Below are 17,813 nucleotides of genomic sequence, written 5' to 3' on the forward strand. Positions count from 1 at the left end.
TTTAGCCCCTTCTTTCTATCATGGCAGCTGATTATCTCTGACTAGTGGGTTCTAGAGATAGTCAAGGAAGGATACTCCATCCCATTCCTATCTATCCCACCAAACCATGCTCCCTCCCTATCCCTCTTCAGAGACGCTTCTCATGAATGCATTCTACAAGAAATAAACCACCTTCTACAATTGGGAGTGATAGAGCTGACCCCAGCTCAGGGAAGGGTTTTCACTCCCATTATTTTCAGATCCAAATAAATTCGTCTGGTGGAGACCAATCCTAGACCTTCGAAACCTAAATAAGTTTGTCAAACTGCAACCCTTCAAGATGGTTACCCTCTCCACCATTATCCCAGCACTAGAACAGTGAGACTGGTTCTTGGTCCTCAACTTCCAAGACGTATATTTGCATATTGCAATACATCCTGCCCACAGACAGTTCCTCAGATTCATCATGGAAACTGATCACTATCAATAAAAAGTACTGCTCCTCAGACTTTCTACAGCCGCTCAGGAGTTCTCCGAAGTCCTTGTGGTAGTGGCTGCCAAACTATGTAAAGTAGTAGTCATCATATTTCCATACTTGGACGACTGTCTCATCAAGGCGCCATCTGAAACAGATTCCCTTAACGCCACACAAATGACAGTGGACCCTTTCTCGAGCCTCGGCCGTCACGTAAACCTGGAAAAATCTACGCTAACGCTGGTGCAACACCTGGAATTTATCGGAGCACAGTTGGATGCCATACGAGCAATGTTCCCTTTAATTTTTTTCATCCATGTGTGGAATGAATGTTATTGCACCCATATTGAGGTACTGTGCAGATGTGAGTCACCAGTAGAAACAAAAAACCTAAATTATAATAGGTTTCAGAGTAGCAGCCGTGTTAGTCTGTATTCGCAAAAAGAAAAGGAGTACTTGTGGCACCTTAGAGACTAACCAATTTATTTGAGCATAAGCTTTCGTGAGCTACAGCTCACTTCATCGGATGCACACTGTGGAAACTGCAGAAGACATTATATACACAGAGACCATGAAACAATACCTCCTCCCACCCCACTCTCCTGCTGGTAATAGCTTATCTAAAGTGACCACTCTCCTTACAATGTGTATGGTAATCAAGGTGGGCCATTTCCAGCGCAAATCCAGCGTTTAACAAGAACGTCGGGGGGGGGGCGGTAGGAAAAAACAAGGGGAAATAGGTTACCTTGCATAATGACTTAGCCACTCCCAGTCTCTATTCAAGCCTAAGTTAATTGTATCCAATTTGCAAATGAATTCCAATTCAACAGTTTCTCGCTGGAGTCTGGATTTGAAGTTTTTTTGTTGTAATATCGCAACTTTCATGTCTGTAATCGCGTGACCAGAGAGATTGAAGTGTTCTCCAACTGGTTTATGAATGTTCTAATTCTTGACATCTGATTTGTGTCCATTTATTCTTTTACGTAGAGACTGTCCAGTTTGACCAATGTACGTGGCAGAGGGGCATTGCTGGCACATGATGGCTTATATCACATTGGTGGATGTGCAGGTGAACGAGCCTCTGATAGTGTGGCTGATGTTATTAGGCCCTGTGATGGTGTCCCCTGAATAATATGTGGGCACAGTTGGCAACGGGCTTTGTTGCAAGGATAGGTTCCTGGGTTAGTGGTTCTGTTGTGTGGTATGTGGTTGTTGGTGAGTATTTGCTTCAGGTTGGGGGGCTGTCTGTAGGCAAGGACTGGCCTGTCTCCCAAGATTTGTGAGAGTGTTGGGTCATCCTTCAGGATAGGTTGTAGATCCTTAATAATGCGTTGGAGGGGTTTTGGTTGGGGGCTGAAGGTGACGGCTAGTGGCGTTCTGTTATTTTCTTTGTTAGGCCTGTCCTGTAGTAGGTGACTTCTGGGAACTCTTCTGGCTCTATCAATCTGTTTCTTCACTTCCGCAGGTGGGTATTGTAGTTGTAAGAATGCTTGATAGAGATCTTGTAGGTGTTTGTCTCTGTCTGAGGGGTTGGAGCAAATGCAGTTGTATCGTAGAGCTTGGCTGTAGACGATGGATCGTGTGGTGTGATCAGGGTGAAAGCTGGAGGCATGTAGGTAGGAATAGCGGTCAGTAGGTTTCCGGTATAGGGTGGTGTTTGTGACCATCATTTATCACTGTAGTGTCCAGGAAGTGGATCTCTTGTGTGGACTGGACCAGGCTGAGGTTGATGGTGGGATGGAAATTATGGAAATCATGGTGGAATTCCTCAAGGGCTTCTTTTCCATGGGTCCAGATGATGAAGATGTCATCAATATAGCGCAAGTAGAGCAGGGGCATTAGGGGACGAGAGCTGAGGAAGTGTTGTTCTAAGTCAGCCATAAAAATGTTGGCATACTGTGGGGCCATGCGGATACCCATAGCAGTGCCGCTGATCTGAAGGTATACATTGTTCCCAAATGTAAAATAGTTATGGGTAAGGACAAAGTCACAAAGTTCAGCCACCAGGTTAGCCATGACATTATTGGGCATAGTGTTCTTGACGGCTTGTAGTCCATCTTTGTGTGGAATGTTGGTGTAGAGGGCTTCTACATCCATAGTGGCCAGGAGGGTGTTATCAGGAAGATCACCGATGGATTGTAGTTTCCTCAGGAAGTCAGTGTGTCTCGAAGGTAGCTGGGAGTGCTGGTAGTGTAGGGCCTGAGGAGGGAGTCTACATAGCCAGACAATCCTGCTGTCAGGGTGCCAATGCCTGAGATGATGGGGCGCCCAGGATTTCCAAGTTTATGGATCTTGGGTAGTAGACAGAATATCCCAGGTCGGGGTTCCAGGGGTGTGTCTGTGCGGATTTGATCTTGTGCTTTTTCAGGGAGTTTCTTGAGCAAATGCTGTAGTTTCTTTTGGTAACTCTCAGTGGGATCATAGGGTAATGGCTTGTAGAAAGTGGTGTTGGAGAGCTGCCGAGCAGCCTCTTGTTCATATTCCGACCTATTCATGATGACAACAGCACCTCCTTTGTTAGCCTTTTTGATTATGATGTCAGAGTTGTTTCTGAGGCTGTGGATGGCATTGTATTCCGCACGGCTGAGGTTATGGGGCAAGTGATGCTGCTTTTCCACAATTTCAGCCCATGCATGTCGGCGGAAGCAGTCTGTGTAGAAGTCCAGTCTGCTGTTTCGACCTTCAGGAGGAGTCCACTTGGAATCCTCCTTTTTGTAGTGTTGGTAGGGAGGTCTCTGTGGATTAGTATGTTGTTCAGAGGTATGTTGGAAATATTCCTTGAGTCGGAGATGTCGAAAGATCTTCTACACTTTCCACAGTATGCATCCAATGAAGTGAGGTGTAGCTCACGAAAGCTTATGCTCAGATAAATTGGTTAGTCTCTAAGGTGCCACAAGTACTCCTTTTCTAAATTATAATATATATTTTTAAAAAGTTTCCAAATGTATGGAGGAAGACCACCTCATTAGAGGCAACAAAAAATGACAGAGAATTCCAATACAAGTCCATGAGTTAAAGGATGATGTGTTAGGTATGGTGACAGAATGTTGAAGTTAATCTTAGCGGACTCCTGTTTTTTAATGTTTGAGTTTTTTGTTTTTAAATATGTCTAACCATTTGTTTCTTGGACCAGCACTTAAAAATCTTAACTGTTAGCAAATTAAGTCTCTTCTTCAAGTGCTTGCTCATGTCCATTCCACGTTAGGTGTGAATGCACTGCGTGCACCATTGCCAGAGATTTTTCTCACTGGTATCTGCTGGGCCAGCTCTAGTGCCCTCTGGTGCCGCATGCTTATATGCTGATATAAGGGGTGCTGCCAGCCCACACCTCCTGAGTTTCTTTTTGCCGTCCATGACGGTTGTTGGAACAACTCTTCTTGCTTTGGCAAGGCATTTTCCAGTGGTTTTCTTCTCTGTATCTTAGTGTATTATATTCTTAGTATAATTGTAGTGTAAATATTGTGAATAATACTTGTGTAGATAGTTAGATCCCCTCCTTTATCATAGAGGGGTTCCCTCCTCCCCTGGTTCCGGGCATGCCCAGGGCTTCAAACCTTGTGCCTTCTGTGGCAAGCCTATGCCTGTGAGTGACCCACACTCCAGTTGTCTGAAGTGTCTGGGAGAGGCTTACGTAAGATTTATGTCAGATTTGTTGGGACTTTAAGCCTTATTCAGAGAAAGACAAAGACAAAGTAAAGACAAAGACTGAGGGCTATCCTCATGGAAACTGCTTTTAGACAGGTGTTAGAGCCAAGCCACTCAGATTTGGCTCTGAGCACTTCAGCCTTGGTGTGAAGCGCCCCTTTGGCACTGTGCATTTCCTGGCATGGTTCTCCATCTGTGGTGCTGAGGAAAAAACACAAAAAGCAGTGCTCTGAGAGAGTTTGCTCTCCGGTGCTGAAGAAAGGAAAAGAAGTGGACGGCAGTAGAGTGTGACCTGTGTTGGGTCACTCCTCAACCCCATGTCCCATGGTGGCACCGTCAACTCCGCCCAGAGGGATGTTGAGTCTGGTGCGGGACCCCCTGCCGGCACCAGGAAGTCATTGCAGCACCCGCGGAATTATGGTGCCTTCTACCCCAAGGTCTTTGCAGCAGCCAGGGACTTAATACTGCTCCTAGTACCACCAACTCTGATGAGACAACCGCCAGCTATGATGAGCATGACCAGGAGAGAGCAATGTGCTCAGAGTTCCTTCCCAGCACTGGGACCTTCAGTACCTTACAGGTGTAAGCCGACCTTACTTTTACGAGATCATTCCTGGTCTGGCATCAGTTCGCAGACCCTCACTACCAAACAGCAGAAGTGAGGGGTACCGCTCCCACGTGCTCACCTCAGGAGGACTCTTCGTCAGATTCTGAAGTGAAGCCCTAAACCCATCCCAAGGGCTGACACCAATACTCATATTACGTGTGGGTCCCTCTGCTGGTAACTGGCCAGATGGATCCCATGGGGGTTTCCCCTGGTACAGGGTCTGTTGTCCCACCAGTCATACTCGATTGCTTCTGAGAGGCGGACTCCCACACCGCTTGGCACTGGACCCTGACTCTGGTACCGATACACAAGATGTGGGCCCCATGAAGGCTGACGAAGAGAGGAAGCCCCTCCTCTGGTACAGGCGTCTTCCTCCTCTTCCCTGTTGTTATTGGACTGATTTTCCCATTTCAGCCTGGTGTGGTTCCTCATTACATTGGACAGCTGGGTGCTAAACAATAATGGTGAATGGTTATACCCTTCAGTTTTCATCTATTCCTGCTTTCCATCCTCCATCTCTGTCCATCTTCAGGGTCCCTTCTCATGAGCAACTCCTAGCCCAGGAGATGCAAACCCTCAAATGGGCTGGGTCTGTGGAAGAGGTGCCTCAAAACTTGAGAGGGAAGGGGTTTTACTCCCTATATTTTTCTAATCCCAAAGGGGGTCTTCGCTTCATCCTGGACATGCGTCGCCTCAACAGATATCTCAATAAACTGAGGTTCCACATGGTCTCCCTGGCCTCCATTATCCCCTCCCTGGATCCAGGTGACTGGTACACTGCCCTCAACTTGAAGGATGCTTACTTTCATATCTCCATCTTCCATGGCCACAGAAGATTCCTTAGGTTTATAGTAAACCAGACCCATTATCAATTCACCATTCTCTCTCTTGGCCTGTCCGCAGCCCCCCGGTTTTTACAAAATGCATGGCGGTGGTGGTGGTCTGCCTCAAACGACAAGGCATTCAAACCTACCCATACCTCAATGACTGACTGAGCGAGGGTCACTGAGAGGCTCTAGTAAAGAACATCACCCTGGTCCAAACCACCTTCCAAGCACTGAGCCAGTTGATAACGAACAAATGTCAACTCTCATTCCAGTACAGAGAATGCAGTTTATTAGGGCAGTGCTAGACTCAACATAGGCCAGAGCCTTCCTTCTAGAGGCTTGATTCCAGACCATGTCAGACCTGATATCCAGGGTCAGGGCTCACCCAATCACAAAAACACGGATTTGCTGCAAGCTCCTGGGACACTTGGCTACATGCACTTACATAGTATGGCACACAGGGCTGTGCCTCAGGCTCATGCAGAAGTGGTTAGCTCACCGAACAGGCACCACTTGGACTCAGTGCTTAGTGTTCCAGCCCCCGGTCCTTACCTCCCTTGACTGGTGGAAGGACCTCCGATAGGCAGTGGGGTGCCCCCTTTGTTGCCCACCCACTCCCGCCCAGCTGTCAGTGTCCTTAGTGTTGGACACTTCAGACCTGGGTTGGGGAGGCCATCTTGATCCCCTCAGGACAGGAAGAGCTCCTCCTGCACATAAATGAGAGGGAGTTCAGAGCGGTCCACTTAGCTTGCCAAGTGTTTCTCCCCCAGATCACAGGTGAAGTAGTACAAGTACCGATGGACAACACAGCGGCCATGTTCTACATCAGAAAGCAGGGAGGAGCATGCTCCTCTGCCCTGTGTCAGGAGGCCCTCCGTCTGGGAATTCTGTGTGTAGCACTCCATCCACCTTGAGGCTTCCCATCTTCTGGGAGCCCGGAACGCCCTGGCCAGTCAGTCAGCAGATGTTTCTCCTCTTATCATGAGTGGTCACCCAGAGGTCACCAGGTTCATCTCTCCAGGGAGACATGTATGCAACCAAGCAGAACAAGAAATGCCATCAGTTTTGCTTGCTGCACCTGCACAGCCTGGCTTACTTTCAGATGCCTTGCTGCTTCAGTGGACAGAGCTCCCATTCTACACATTTCCTTCAGTTCTTCTGGTTCACAGGGTCCTTCTGAAAATCAAGTGGGACGAGGCAAGAGTTATTCTTATGGCCCCCAGGGTGGCCGCCCCCAGCACTGGTTTGGCACACTGCTAGACTTATCAGTAGTACCTCTGCTGTTGCTCCCGCTCTGCCTGGACCTGATCTCACAGGAGCAGGGCTGTTTACTCCACCGAAACTTTGGGACCCTTCACCTGACTGCATAGAAGCTCCATGGCTGAACTTGGAGGAGTAAGCCTGTTTGGAACAAGTTCACAAGGTCTTGCTGGGGAGTAGGAAGCCATCTATTAGGGCTACTTATCTTGCCATCTGGAAGAGTTTCTCAATATGGTCATCCCAATGAGGCCTCTCTCTGACTTGGTCTTCCCTTCAATCTGTTCTGGATTAACTGCTCCACCTAAAACAGTAAGGCCTGGCCCTCACATCTATCAAGATGCACCTAGCAGCAATTTTGGCCTAGTTTTCTCTCACAATATGACAATTCACTTTCTTAAAGGGTTGGAGAGGTTTTATCCATGAGATTTAAACTTAGGCCTATCAAAACTCGCAGGCCATCCCTTTGAGCTGCTAGCATTGTGGCCCCTCTGCTGCTTCTCTCCTGGAAAGTCACTTTTCTGATAGGGATTACTACAGCCAGAAGGGTCTCCGGAATCAGGGCCCTTACATCAGAACCACCGTATAAGGTGGTGGTCAAGAACAAGATCCAGCAGTGTCCCCATCCGGCCTTCCTGCCAAAGGTTGTCTCGCAGTTCCTTAGCAACCAAGCCAATTTCCTGCCAATTTTCTTCCCAAAGCCGCACAAGAATTCAGAAGAGTGGTGGCTTCGCTCACTGGATTTAGGTCCGCCCGCCCTTCTATATCGAGAGGACTAAACTGTTCCACACATCCACTTCTCTTTATGGCAATAGCAGAGAGGATGAAAGCCCTACCTGGTTTCACCTCAGAGAATCTCATCCTATAATCTCCTATATTCGGGCATGCTACGAGCAGGTGAACATTCCACCTCCGGCCATCTTGACTGCTCATTCCACAAGAGCTCAGGCCTCTTCAGCAGCATTTCTGGCCCAGATCCCAATCCAAGACATCTGCGGAGGCGCAACTTGGTCATCTCTGCATAACTTTTCTTCCCACTATGCCATCACCCAACAGGCTTGAGATGACGCCTGGTTTGGGAGAGCAGTGTTGCAATCTGCATGTCCATGAACTCCAAGCCCACCTTCTTGGGTACTGCTTGCGAGTCACCTAAAATGGAATGGACATGAGCAAGCACTCAAAGAATCAATAACTGTCACTAACCTTTCTGTAACATTTTTTCTTCAAGATGTTTTGCTCATGTCCATTCCACAACCCACCCTTCCACCTCTCTGTTGGAGCACTGAGGGGGTGCAGTGCCAGCAGTGCCCCTTATACCGTCGGCACAAAAGGGTTTGACACCGGAGGGTGCTAGAGTCAGCCTGGCGAATACCACTGAGGATAAATTTCCAGCAATGGTGCACAATGGTGCCTACGATGAAATGGACCTGAGCAAAACACCTTGAAGAACAACAGTTATGGATAGGTTAGTAACCGTTTCTTTTCATATGATAATAGTTGAAAGGCTTTATTACTGAGTTTAGGAAAATTGGGCTTTAACTTAGTAGGTAAAAAAAAATGGATGCAGAATTTAAAACATGGAACAAATGGAGATTTCTAAATAAGAGACTGTATAAATTGGGAGTAGAACCCATGCCAGGTACACCCATGTTTAGCTTGCCAGCTTCAGTTCTGAACAAATTTTATATACTGTGAACACATTTTTTTAATCATATTAGTAGAAACTGTGTTGTAGAGTACCCACTTAAATGTAAATGGCATAATTTCTGAACATAAGTATGGGTATATGATTGGGCACTGTGTGTACCCTAGGTAACATTTTCGAACAGTTAAAACAGCTCATGTAGACAGGGCCTAAGTCCAGCTCTGTGAACAGAAGTGAAATGGGGCATGTTTTTACTGCTGACTCTTTGATGTAGTGGCCTTCAAGATCCTTGTTTGGAGTGATATATCAGGGGAACATTCTGTCTTTAACCCATGAAATTTATACTCCTGTTTTCCCAGTTTTGCACAAGACGATAAACTTTTGTCTTCAGAGAATGCTTCTTGATCACTCTCTAGAGGAGGATTTGTTGGCTTGCTCTTTACTGCAGACATCTTACCCACGGACTGGTTGCTGGCCCCTCTTCCGCCCCTGCCCCCCCCCCCCTTTCTGTTTGTATAGAATATCTAGTTGCATAGTCAGCGACACACACATACAGATGGATAGCAGTCAACCTGTCTTTTTGAGAGGTCTTGTGCCAAGTCTGGAAGTAATGGGTGAGTCTAAGAATATGATCGATGGAGACGGAATTTGGCAATTGCCCCAGAAGTTATCACTTTTTTTTCCCTTCAACCTTTGTCACTGAAATTTCACTTTGGTTCTGCAGTCAGTGGACACCAGGGCATGTAGTGTGCAGTAAACTCCTGGAGGCTGTTTTCCGTTTCTAAATATGTACTTTTTCTGACCCTCTGTGTAGCAAATTGTTTAAAAGTCACTAAAAGCAACAAAGTTGAAGTCATATTGTGTGTTGCAAAAGAGAATGCAGTTCCACCAAGGACTTTGGCAAGGCTTGCTGTAGGTTAAAAAATTTATTTCTTTTCTGCTTTGCATGTGCCTTAAGCAATTCTGTAGATGATTTAAAAAGCAATAGCAACATAATATATTTGCCTTATTTTCATTCTGTACATGTCAAAGTAATAAAATGGTATTTAATAAGGTGTAAGATTCATTGATGGGTTATTTAAATCCCTACAGCCTTCCATGGGCTCCCAGAATAAAAATGCAAAGAGGCTAGATATTGTCTTCAACAAAGCAGAATTTTCCAACCACTTTTAAGTGACTTGCAAAGGATTTTTAAGAAATTGGGCTTTTGCTCTTTTTTGTTTCTTTATTACATATATAAAGAAAGAAAGGCTTGTAATGTCAGCTCTTCAGGGGGGTTTCCTGCCTTTTTTTTTTTAACCTTAAATAGTATACAATTTCAGAGGACCACTGGGTGATCTGAGGTGTGTGTTTAAATTAAGATGTTAGAACTCATATTAAAAGGGTTTTTTTATATTAACAAAGGCATTTTTATTCAAAATGGTGTTTAGTCATTTAAGTACAATAGGTATTAACAAGAATAAACATCTTTAATAAGAGTCTGACTTAAAATTCCTTCCTCCTAATAGTTCAGTTTACCCTTTCTTGGCTCTTGTGATGTACCTCAGCTGTCACTGGACTTGTCTTCCCTAGTTTTATTTTAACCTGGAGCAAACATTTTAAGATGTGGCGTTTTAGATGACATTTAGCCTTTTACAAACTTGTTAACTACTTTGAGTTAATTGGCAATCAATTAGATATTGGTAACAGCTCTAGTGTGGACATCCAAGAGCTCTAGGAACAGCAGTTTTTTCAGAAAGATAATGCTCAAGTTTCTTTACTGTGACTTTAGCCTTTGCAAAGTCCTAATCACTGAAACTGTTCCACGAGATAGTTGGGTAGATCCAGGATGTCCCCCTTGTATTCTGAGTAGAGATTTTTTTCATTATATTTCACTGATAAGATTACTCAGATATGGACAGGGCTGGCGGTTTCTGTGATATGAGGATTTTAGTGGTCTTTTCAGAACAGTTTTATGATTTCTCATGGCACATAGTTCTGGGCTTTTCAATACTAGAAAGGTGTTGACAGAGGGGAGGCATTTCAAAGGAACTCTAAAAGTGAGTGAGGGGGCTAGTGGGATTGAGTGAAGCAAGATTTAGAATAGCTACAATAACTGAAACTGACTAAAGGCAGAAATTACACTCCAAAGATTTGAAGATTAATGCAGAGAAAAACTTTGCATGGTACAGGAGGGGGTATAACATTAATATTAAAGAGAAAATTTAGGTTGAATATTAGAAAAAACGGACCGAGAGCTAATGGATTGTGGAATAGCCTCATTGCAGATGCCTAATTGTACAATCACTTAAGGGGGCACAATTAACATGAAAATAATATTTCCATCTCAAATTTGTGTACTTACTGTTACAAATCACATATTATATTACTACAGTTGTAAGAGACAACAGGTGAAAATCCTGTTGTAGTTTGTGCATTTATCTGCACTTTGTCTGCCATCGATTTCAGTGTTTTGTTGAGGATACATACCAATCCCCTGGCTCTGCAATATTTACCAGTAACAGGTGCAGAAAAGTTGAAACTGAGTGAGTAAAGAAGTAAGTCATTGGTGGGTGGTTGCACAGAAACAAGGGGGGAAAGCGACTTTATTTAGTGGTGGTGCTTTGACGCCTGCCAAAAGACTCTTCTAAAAATAGGCCAAGGAGCAGTTTTTAAAAGGATTTTTAAAAAATTCAGGACAAACTAAGTATAGGTTGTTTCTTTAGAAAATTCATTTTTAAAAAGCCTGTTTAAAAAAAATTCAAGTTGACTGTCCCTTTAAAGCTAAACTGGCAAAACACTGAGCAATGTGGTACAGAGTGTGAACCTGAATTGCCGGGAAGGGAGAACTAGGTGACCACATAACTGACTCTTTTCAGTTTCTGATTTGTCCGATTGTAGACTGTTTGTATTTTTAAACTGTTGCATGTGTTGGTATCATAACCTCTCATTGCAGTAGAATCCACATTTGTCTGTTGCATGTAACTTGACAAAAGTAAAATTTCTCTTCGGAGCTCTTCCATACATCAGATTAATTTAACCCCATTGTTTTTTCTTTGATTTCTTTATGACCACATTAAAGGTTACATTTTCCGGTCCAACAACAGGTGCAAAGAAACCCAAAGTGCCTTACCAACTGATATCAGGTTTCATAATATTAGCTAACAAGCTTTTGTTCTTGTTATGAGTGTTACTTAATGCCTTCTTAGGATGTGAGAACCAATAAGCAAGAGCATCTTACTCTGCCCTTAAGGATGTTTGATGTCACTCTCTTGACAAGAGAAAAAGTGAAAGTTCAACCACTGGTATCTTATAAATCAGTTTGGTATTTTATGCCATATCTTGCTTTGCATGTCTGGCATGCTGGCATGATCCTGTAACCCCAGCTACTTGGGAGGCTGAGACTGACAGATTGCTCAGGGGTTCTGGGCTGCGGTATACTATGTCAGTTTGGGGGTCTGGTGCCACTGACAGCCTAGCCAGTGCGTGGCTGAAGGACTGGCTAGAACAACACAAATGACATGTTGTGACTGGCACTCTCTCTGTGAGTGCTGATGAACTGATCGATCAAGGTGATCTTGCTTTGCAGGAAGGATAGGAAGGTCGATTGCTGCCTGCCTCCAGCTATGATACTGGAATAACACCATGTCAGGAGTTTTGGCTGATAGGAGCTATAAATAATGCACACACTTATGGGTAGAGGTCAGGAGAGGCTATGTCAGCTGTGATTCCTTTTGTCAATGGCAAATATTTGTGTTCCTGGAGGGAGCATTGTCTAGAAGTTAAAGCACAGGACTGGAAGTCTGGAGACCTGGGTACCATTCCTAGTTCTGTTACTGCTGTGATGCATAATCGAGGGAAAGTCATTTAACTTCTCTGTTGGCCCACCTGTAAAAAGTGGGTAATATTTACCAGTTTCTTGGGATATTTGAGTTTTAATTGATTATAAAATACTTGTAAAATGATTGGAAAGAAATGCAACCTTATTTATTTCTATTTTTAATGAATTTTAGGGGTTAGTGGTGTAAGGGCTTCTCTACACAGCAAGTTACTGCGCAACAAGCCAGTGTGTGACTCTACAGAGTGACAAGCCTAGTGCACTGTAGAGTCACTCCCTGGCTTGCCATGCCATAACTTCTCATGTGCACAAGCCCTAAGTCACACAATTAATGCTTCCACTCAGCACCCTGTCCCCCGCAAAAGCACTTGGCAATATACACAATGTTAATAAGTTATTTCAGTCTTCATAGACAAGTTGCTACCCGCTCCATTTGTGGTATTTGACACTTTCTTTTCCTTGCTGACAGAAAAGCTTGCCGAAGCTCAGCGCAGGTCCGCTACCCTTCAGAATGAACTACAGTCATCTTTGGATGCACAGAAAGAAACTAGTGGTCTTACCACAGTGCGGCAGCGCAGAAAGGCAGTCTTCCACCTGTCCCATGAGGAGCGTGTTCAGCATAGGAACATCAGAGACCTAAAACTGGCCTTCAGTGAGTTCTACCTCAGCCTCATCTTACTGCAGAACTATCAGGTACGAAGAAAAGAATGGCACAGTTTTCCCATGAGCCCTAAGTGCTCATGCCATTCTTAGTCATTGGATTTCTTCATCTTGTTGCAATCAGATGCCAGAACATTGAGACTGAGAATGGGAGAGTAAATAGGTCACTACTATAACTCTGAGGCCATACACTTGTTCATGTTCTGTTCTATGTAAAGCCAGATTTGAGAGTCTGGAAAGAAACTGTTATACCTTAAAATTTGGAAAGAAGCATGAGGATGTTTATACATTTAGTTTCTTTCTTTGTGTTACCATAGTAGTGTCGTTCACCTCATTGTAGCTGACTGCATCAACATTTTCTCTTTTAAAACCCACGTTTTCAGGAGTTTCTAACTTTTCTGTTAAATTCTGTGGGATGCAACTTGGCATAAAAATTGTTAGCCTGGAGGCAAGTATAAAAATTAAATATTAGGCATATTTAGATTTGTAGCACTGAAAAATGGGATTGTAATGGTTGTAAAGACTGATTTGTGTTCCAATAATTTAATTTAATTGATGGGTTTTTTTACTTTACCTCGTTGTAGAATAATGGCTCATAATGTGCACTAATTTGTTTTTGACATTTAATACTTTAAAAATTGTTTCTTCAAGTGTCATATTGTATGTAATGTGTGTGACACTGAAAATTTCATAACCAATTTTTTTTTAGACTGTGAATTTAACTAGCTATTCAAACTTGGGTGCCTAAAAGAAAGCACCTACATCCTTCTATAGTCACCTAAATAATTTATGCTAGGGAATTTTACCAAACCGAATCCAGCCATTGGGAATTAATTTGTGAAGTTCCATAGTATAGACAAGGCTTTAGTAGTTTGATTTTTCAGAGGATTTGCAGCTCCCCTAGAGTTCAGTGGGTTTGCTGGTACTCAGTATTTCCCAAATTAGATAATGTATTTAGATCCCTAAACATGGATTTAATTGCTTTACTTTAGGTTCCCAGGTTGGAAAATCTTGGTCCAGGCTAGTGTTAAAGCAAGTTGCAAATTGGCCTGTAAGCTGATACAGGCTTCTAGTACTACTGGAAGCACTCAGTTACTTACAGCAATGGCAGCTAGTTCACAACCCTGAAGTAGACAGAGTAACCTCAGATTTTTGCTCACTTCCTGGTGAAGCCAGGTTGGCCACTTTTTCCTTTTATTTCTTTTTAAAAAAGAATACTAGGCTCTTGGACTTTATTATCAGGAATCTCTTCTGTGGCCTGGTAAGATGAGGACAGTGCAAATGATTCCTTTAGATACCATGACTATCAAGGTTCCTCCCCCACTCTGAACTCTAGGATACAGATGTGGGGACCTGCATGAAAACCTCCTAAGCTTACTTTTACCAGCTTAGGTTAAAACTTCCCCAAGGTATAAATTAATTTTATCTTTTGTCCTTGGAATAACCACTGCCACCACCAAACTCTAACTGGGTTTACTGGGAAACGTAGTTTGGGCACGTCTTTCCCCCCAAAATCCTCCCAACCCTTGCATCCCACTTCTGGGAAAGGTTTGGTAAAAATCCTCACCAATTTGCATAGGTGACCACAGACCCAAACCCTTGGATCTGAGAACAATGAAAAAGCTTTCAGTTTTCTTACAAGAAGACTTTTAATAGAAATAAAAGTAAATAGGAGTAAAGGAATCACCCCTGTAAAATCAGGATGGTAGGTACTTTACAGGGTAATTAGATTCAAAACATAGAGAATCTTTCTAGGCAAAACCTTAAGTTACAAAAAAGACACGCAGACAGAAATAGTCATTCTATTCAGCACAATTCTTTTTTCAGCCATTTAAAGAAATCATAATCTAACGCATACCTAGCTAGATTACTTACTAAAAGTTCTAAGACTCCAGTCCTGGTCTATCCCCAGCAAAAGCAGCATACCGACAGAGAGACACAGACCCTTTGTTTCTCTCCCTCCTCCCAGCTTTTGAAAGTATCTTGTCTCCTCATTGGTCATTTTGGTCAGGTGCCAGCGAGGTTACCTTTAGCTTCTTAACCCTTTACAGGTGAGAGGATTTTTCCTCTGGCCAGGAGGGATTTTAAAGGGGTTTATCCTTCCCTTTATATTTATGACAATGACGAAGGAAGGAGTCACTGATGATAGAGACCAACTAGTAAATGTGCCAAAGAGAAGATAATTTTATATTCGCTAAACATTGGTATAAACTCTGAGCCTATTTGGATTTGGAAGTCTCCACTTATGCAGACCCATTTGCATCCAAAACTGGCAGGGCATCTTTGAGGGTTTTACACTAAGTTGGAAAGTGAGAAAAACAGATGAAGTTGTTCTAAAACAAAGGACAAAGAGTTACATGTGTGAAAAAGTGTCTGAACACAAACGCAGGCAGTGTGGAAAGCACTAGATGAGTTAATAAATTACGGCAGTTACCTGCTTAGGCATAAATGAAACCAGGTGGGAAGAATCTCATAATTGGAATGTTAACGTAGATTGTACTAATCTGCATAGAAGAAATAGAACGTGAAGTGAAGGTGGGTGGCATTATGTCAAATATATTTACAATTCTCTCAAGCTACAGTTTGTATAGTGGTGAAGCTTTTTGAGTTGGGTTACAAAGAAGGAAGAATTAAGATGAAACAGTAGATATCTTTTACAGACTGCAGTAGAACAACAACAAAAAATTCATGCACCAATTCTAAAGCTACTTAAAACTGCAGGATACATACCCATGGAGTCATTAACTGCCCAGTTATGTGTGGGTGTCAGCCAAACATTTATCATCCTCAAAGATTCCTCAATTAAAAAACAAGGTTGTGACCCAAATAGTAAAACTACCACTTAGATCTCACTAATAGAGGAACAGATATAAGAATGTGAACATAAAAGGGGAAATCTTGGAATTAGTAACCACAAACTGATGAATTCATCATAGAAAGCAGTGCCTTTACACAGTGCAGCAGCACAAAGATAATGGGTTTCTGAAAAGAGCAAACTGAGAAAAGAACCTAGTGAGCAAGATATAATAGGAGGGAGTATTAAAATCCACTGTTACGGTGGAAGAATGGCAAGGCTAAAAACATCAATATATCCTAGTTCAACCTACATGTATTTGACCTGCATGAGATCCTGAATTTTCTAATTAACAGACATTACGTACAAGCAAGCACTTTCTCTCTGAGCCCATTCTCTCCTCCTACGTGATTTTGCATAATATTGTATAATGTAAGTTGTCACTGTGGTTTTGTGGTATTAGTCATTTATATGTTGGTAAACTGATATTTAATTTAGGCTTATGGACTTCACTTTAGTATCTAATAGAAATAGAAGCTGAGTTTGGAGGAGAGAGCTTCTATTCAAAAACAGGATTATCTTCAGTAGTAAGAAAAATACAGAATTTCAGGCTAAGTAAATTATTTCTGAGTTTTTGCTTTTGTATTTGTATCACTGCAAAAGTCCTTCATTGAAACTACCATTTAACAGTGTTTAACTTCTTTAGCGCACAGCTTTGGAATCATGGAACTTATACTGTCAGAAGAGGAAGCTCCACTGTAAGAAGAACTCTAGGGTAGATGTTGTAAAAAATATTGGGCTGTTCTTCCTGAGATATGCTGATTACTCACACCAGCAAATAACATTAGTCAGTTCAGGGCAACAGTAAAATCTGTGACCAAAATTATCATTTTGTTACATTTTTTCATTTCGACTTTATGAAACAAGGCTCTGCTGTCCCAGGGGTGAAATGCTGGATTTTTCCAATAGGAAGTAATTAAAGTCTCTCTTGTCTGCGGTAATGCAGATCATTAATGCATTGGCTTCCTATTCCCATCTCCCTGTCCCTTCCTTACCTACTGCACAATGAGGGTCTGATATTAAATCACTCCAGGCATAATTAGATTGAAAATCATTTCAGTAGAGTAGTTGGAGCCGCTCCCAAAGGCATTGAATTCTGCCATTCTCTGTATTTTTCTTTCAAATCTAGTCCATGGGCTAGTTTTTATAAACAAAAAAATAAAATTCCTTTCTGGTCTATCTGTATAGCTGGTAATAGGCTGAATAAGCTGACTGGAATATGAAGTGCTCTTGGTGATTTCTTTGCATAGTTAGATACCACCGTATTTCAAATATGCTTGATCATAGCAGTCTTCAGTCTACTCCTAGTTGCTATAATGAGCTTTTCCATTACTTTGTATTTAAAAATATTTAAACTAATGAATCTTGGCTTACACATACCTCTGATATTAACCCTCTTTTTTTCAACTAATTACTGTGGGCCTGATCTTGAACAGATCCTGAATATTCTCAGCTCCCTTTGACTTCAAGCTCAGACTTGTTTTCTATTCACATAATGCAAAATCCTGTTATAGGAACACACTTGGCTGGATTTAATTGCCATGACATGTAAAATGCTTTCTAATTTTTCTTGACAAGGATATATCTTATTGAGTGTGTTATGCTGTACTGCTGTGTAGTCTCTAGTATTAATGTGGTCAATCTTGGTTTTAAAATGAAGGAACTAGGAATCTGTAGCCTTCCCTATCCGAAAGAAAGAAAGGGAAAAAAAACCCCAAAAGACAAGTAGGTGTGATGCCTGGGCAGTGGATGCCTGGATAAGAGGATGAAGCTAAAAGCAACTTTGTTCTTACAAAATTACCCTCTTTCAACTTTCTGTATGTATAAATTTCAGTTAAGAGCTCAAAATAACAACTGTCAGTATATAGGCAAACTGTGATATGGTACACAGGACATGCTTGAATGAGCTACTGTTACCTGAGACCGTACAAACAGACCATCAGAGTCAAAATTACTGTGGGAAAAATGCTCAGTATAGCCAAAGCTCAGCTATCTACATTGAATTTTCATCCAGAAGGTTGCCTGTCTGGTCAGGGAAGGAGAGGTG

At 42.6% G+C, this 17,813-nt stretch overlaps 1 protein-coding gene across 2 annotated transcripts in view; it reads left to right on the forward strand.

Annotated features, from left to right (window-relative positions):
- The window catches only part of XPR1 (xenotropic and polytropic retrovirus receptor 1), a 254,134-nt gene that overhangs the window by 160,116 nt on the left and 76,205 nt on the right, over positions 1-17,813 (forward strand). For both annotated transcript variants that reach the window (XM_077824124.1, XM_077824125.1), the window contains exon 4: positions 12,722-12,945. In XM_077824124.1, the coding sequence (XP_077680250.1) occupies positions 12,722-12,945 (224 nt within the window). The remainder of the gene's footprint in view (positions 1-12,721; positions 12,946-17,813) is intronic.

The sequence above is a fragment of the Eretmochelys imbricata genome, chromosome 8 (genome assembly GCF_965152235.1).
Source record: "Eretmochelys imbricata isolate rEreImb1 chromosome 8, rEreImb1.hap1, whole genome shotgun sequence".
NCBI lineage: Eukaryota > Metazoa > Chordata > Testudines > Cheloniidae > Eretmochelys > Eretmochelys imbricata.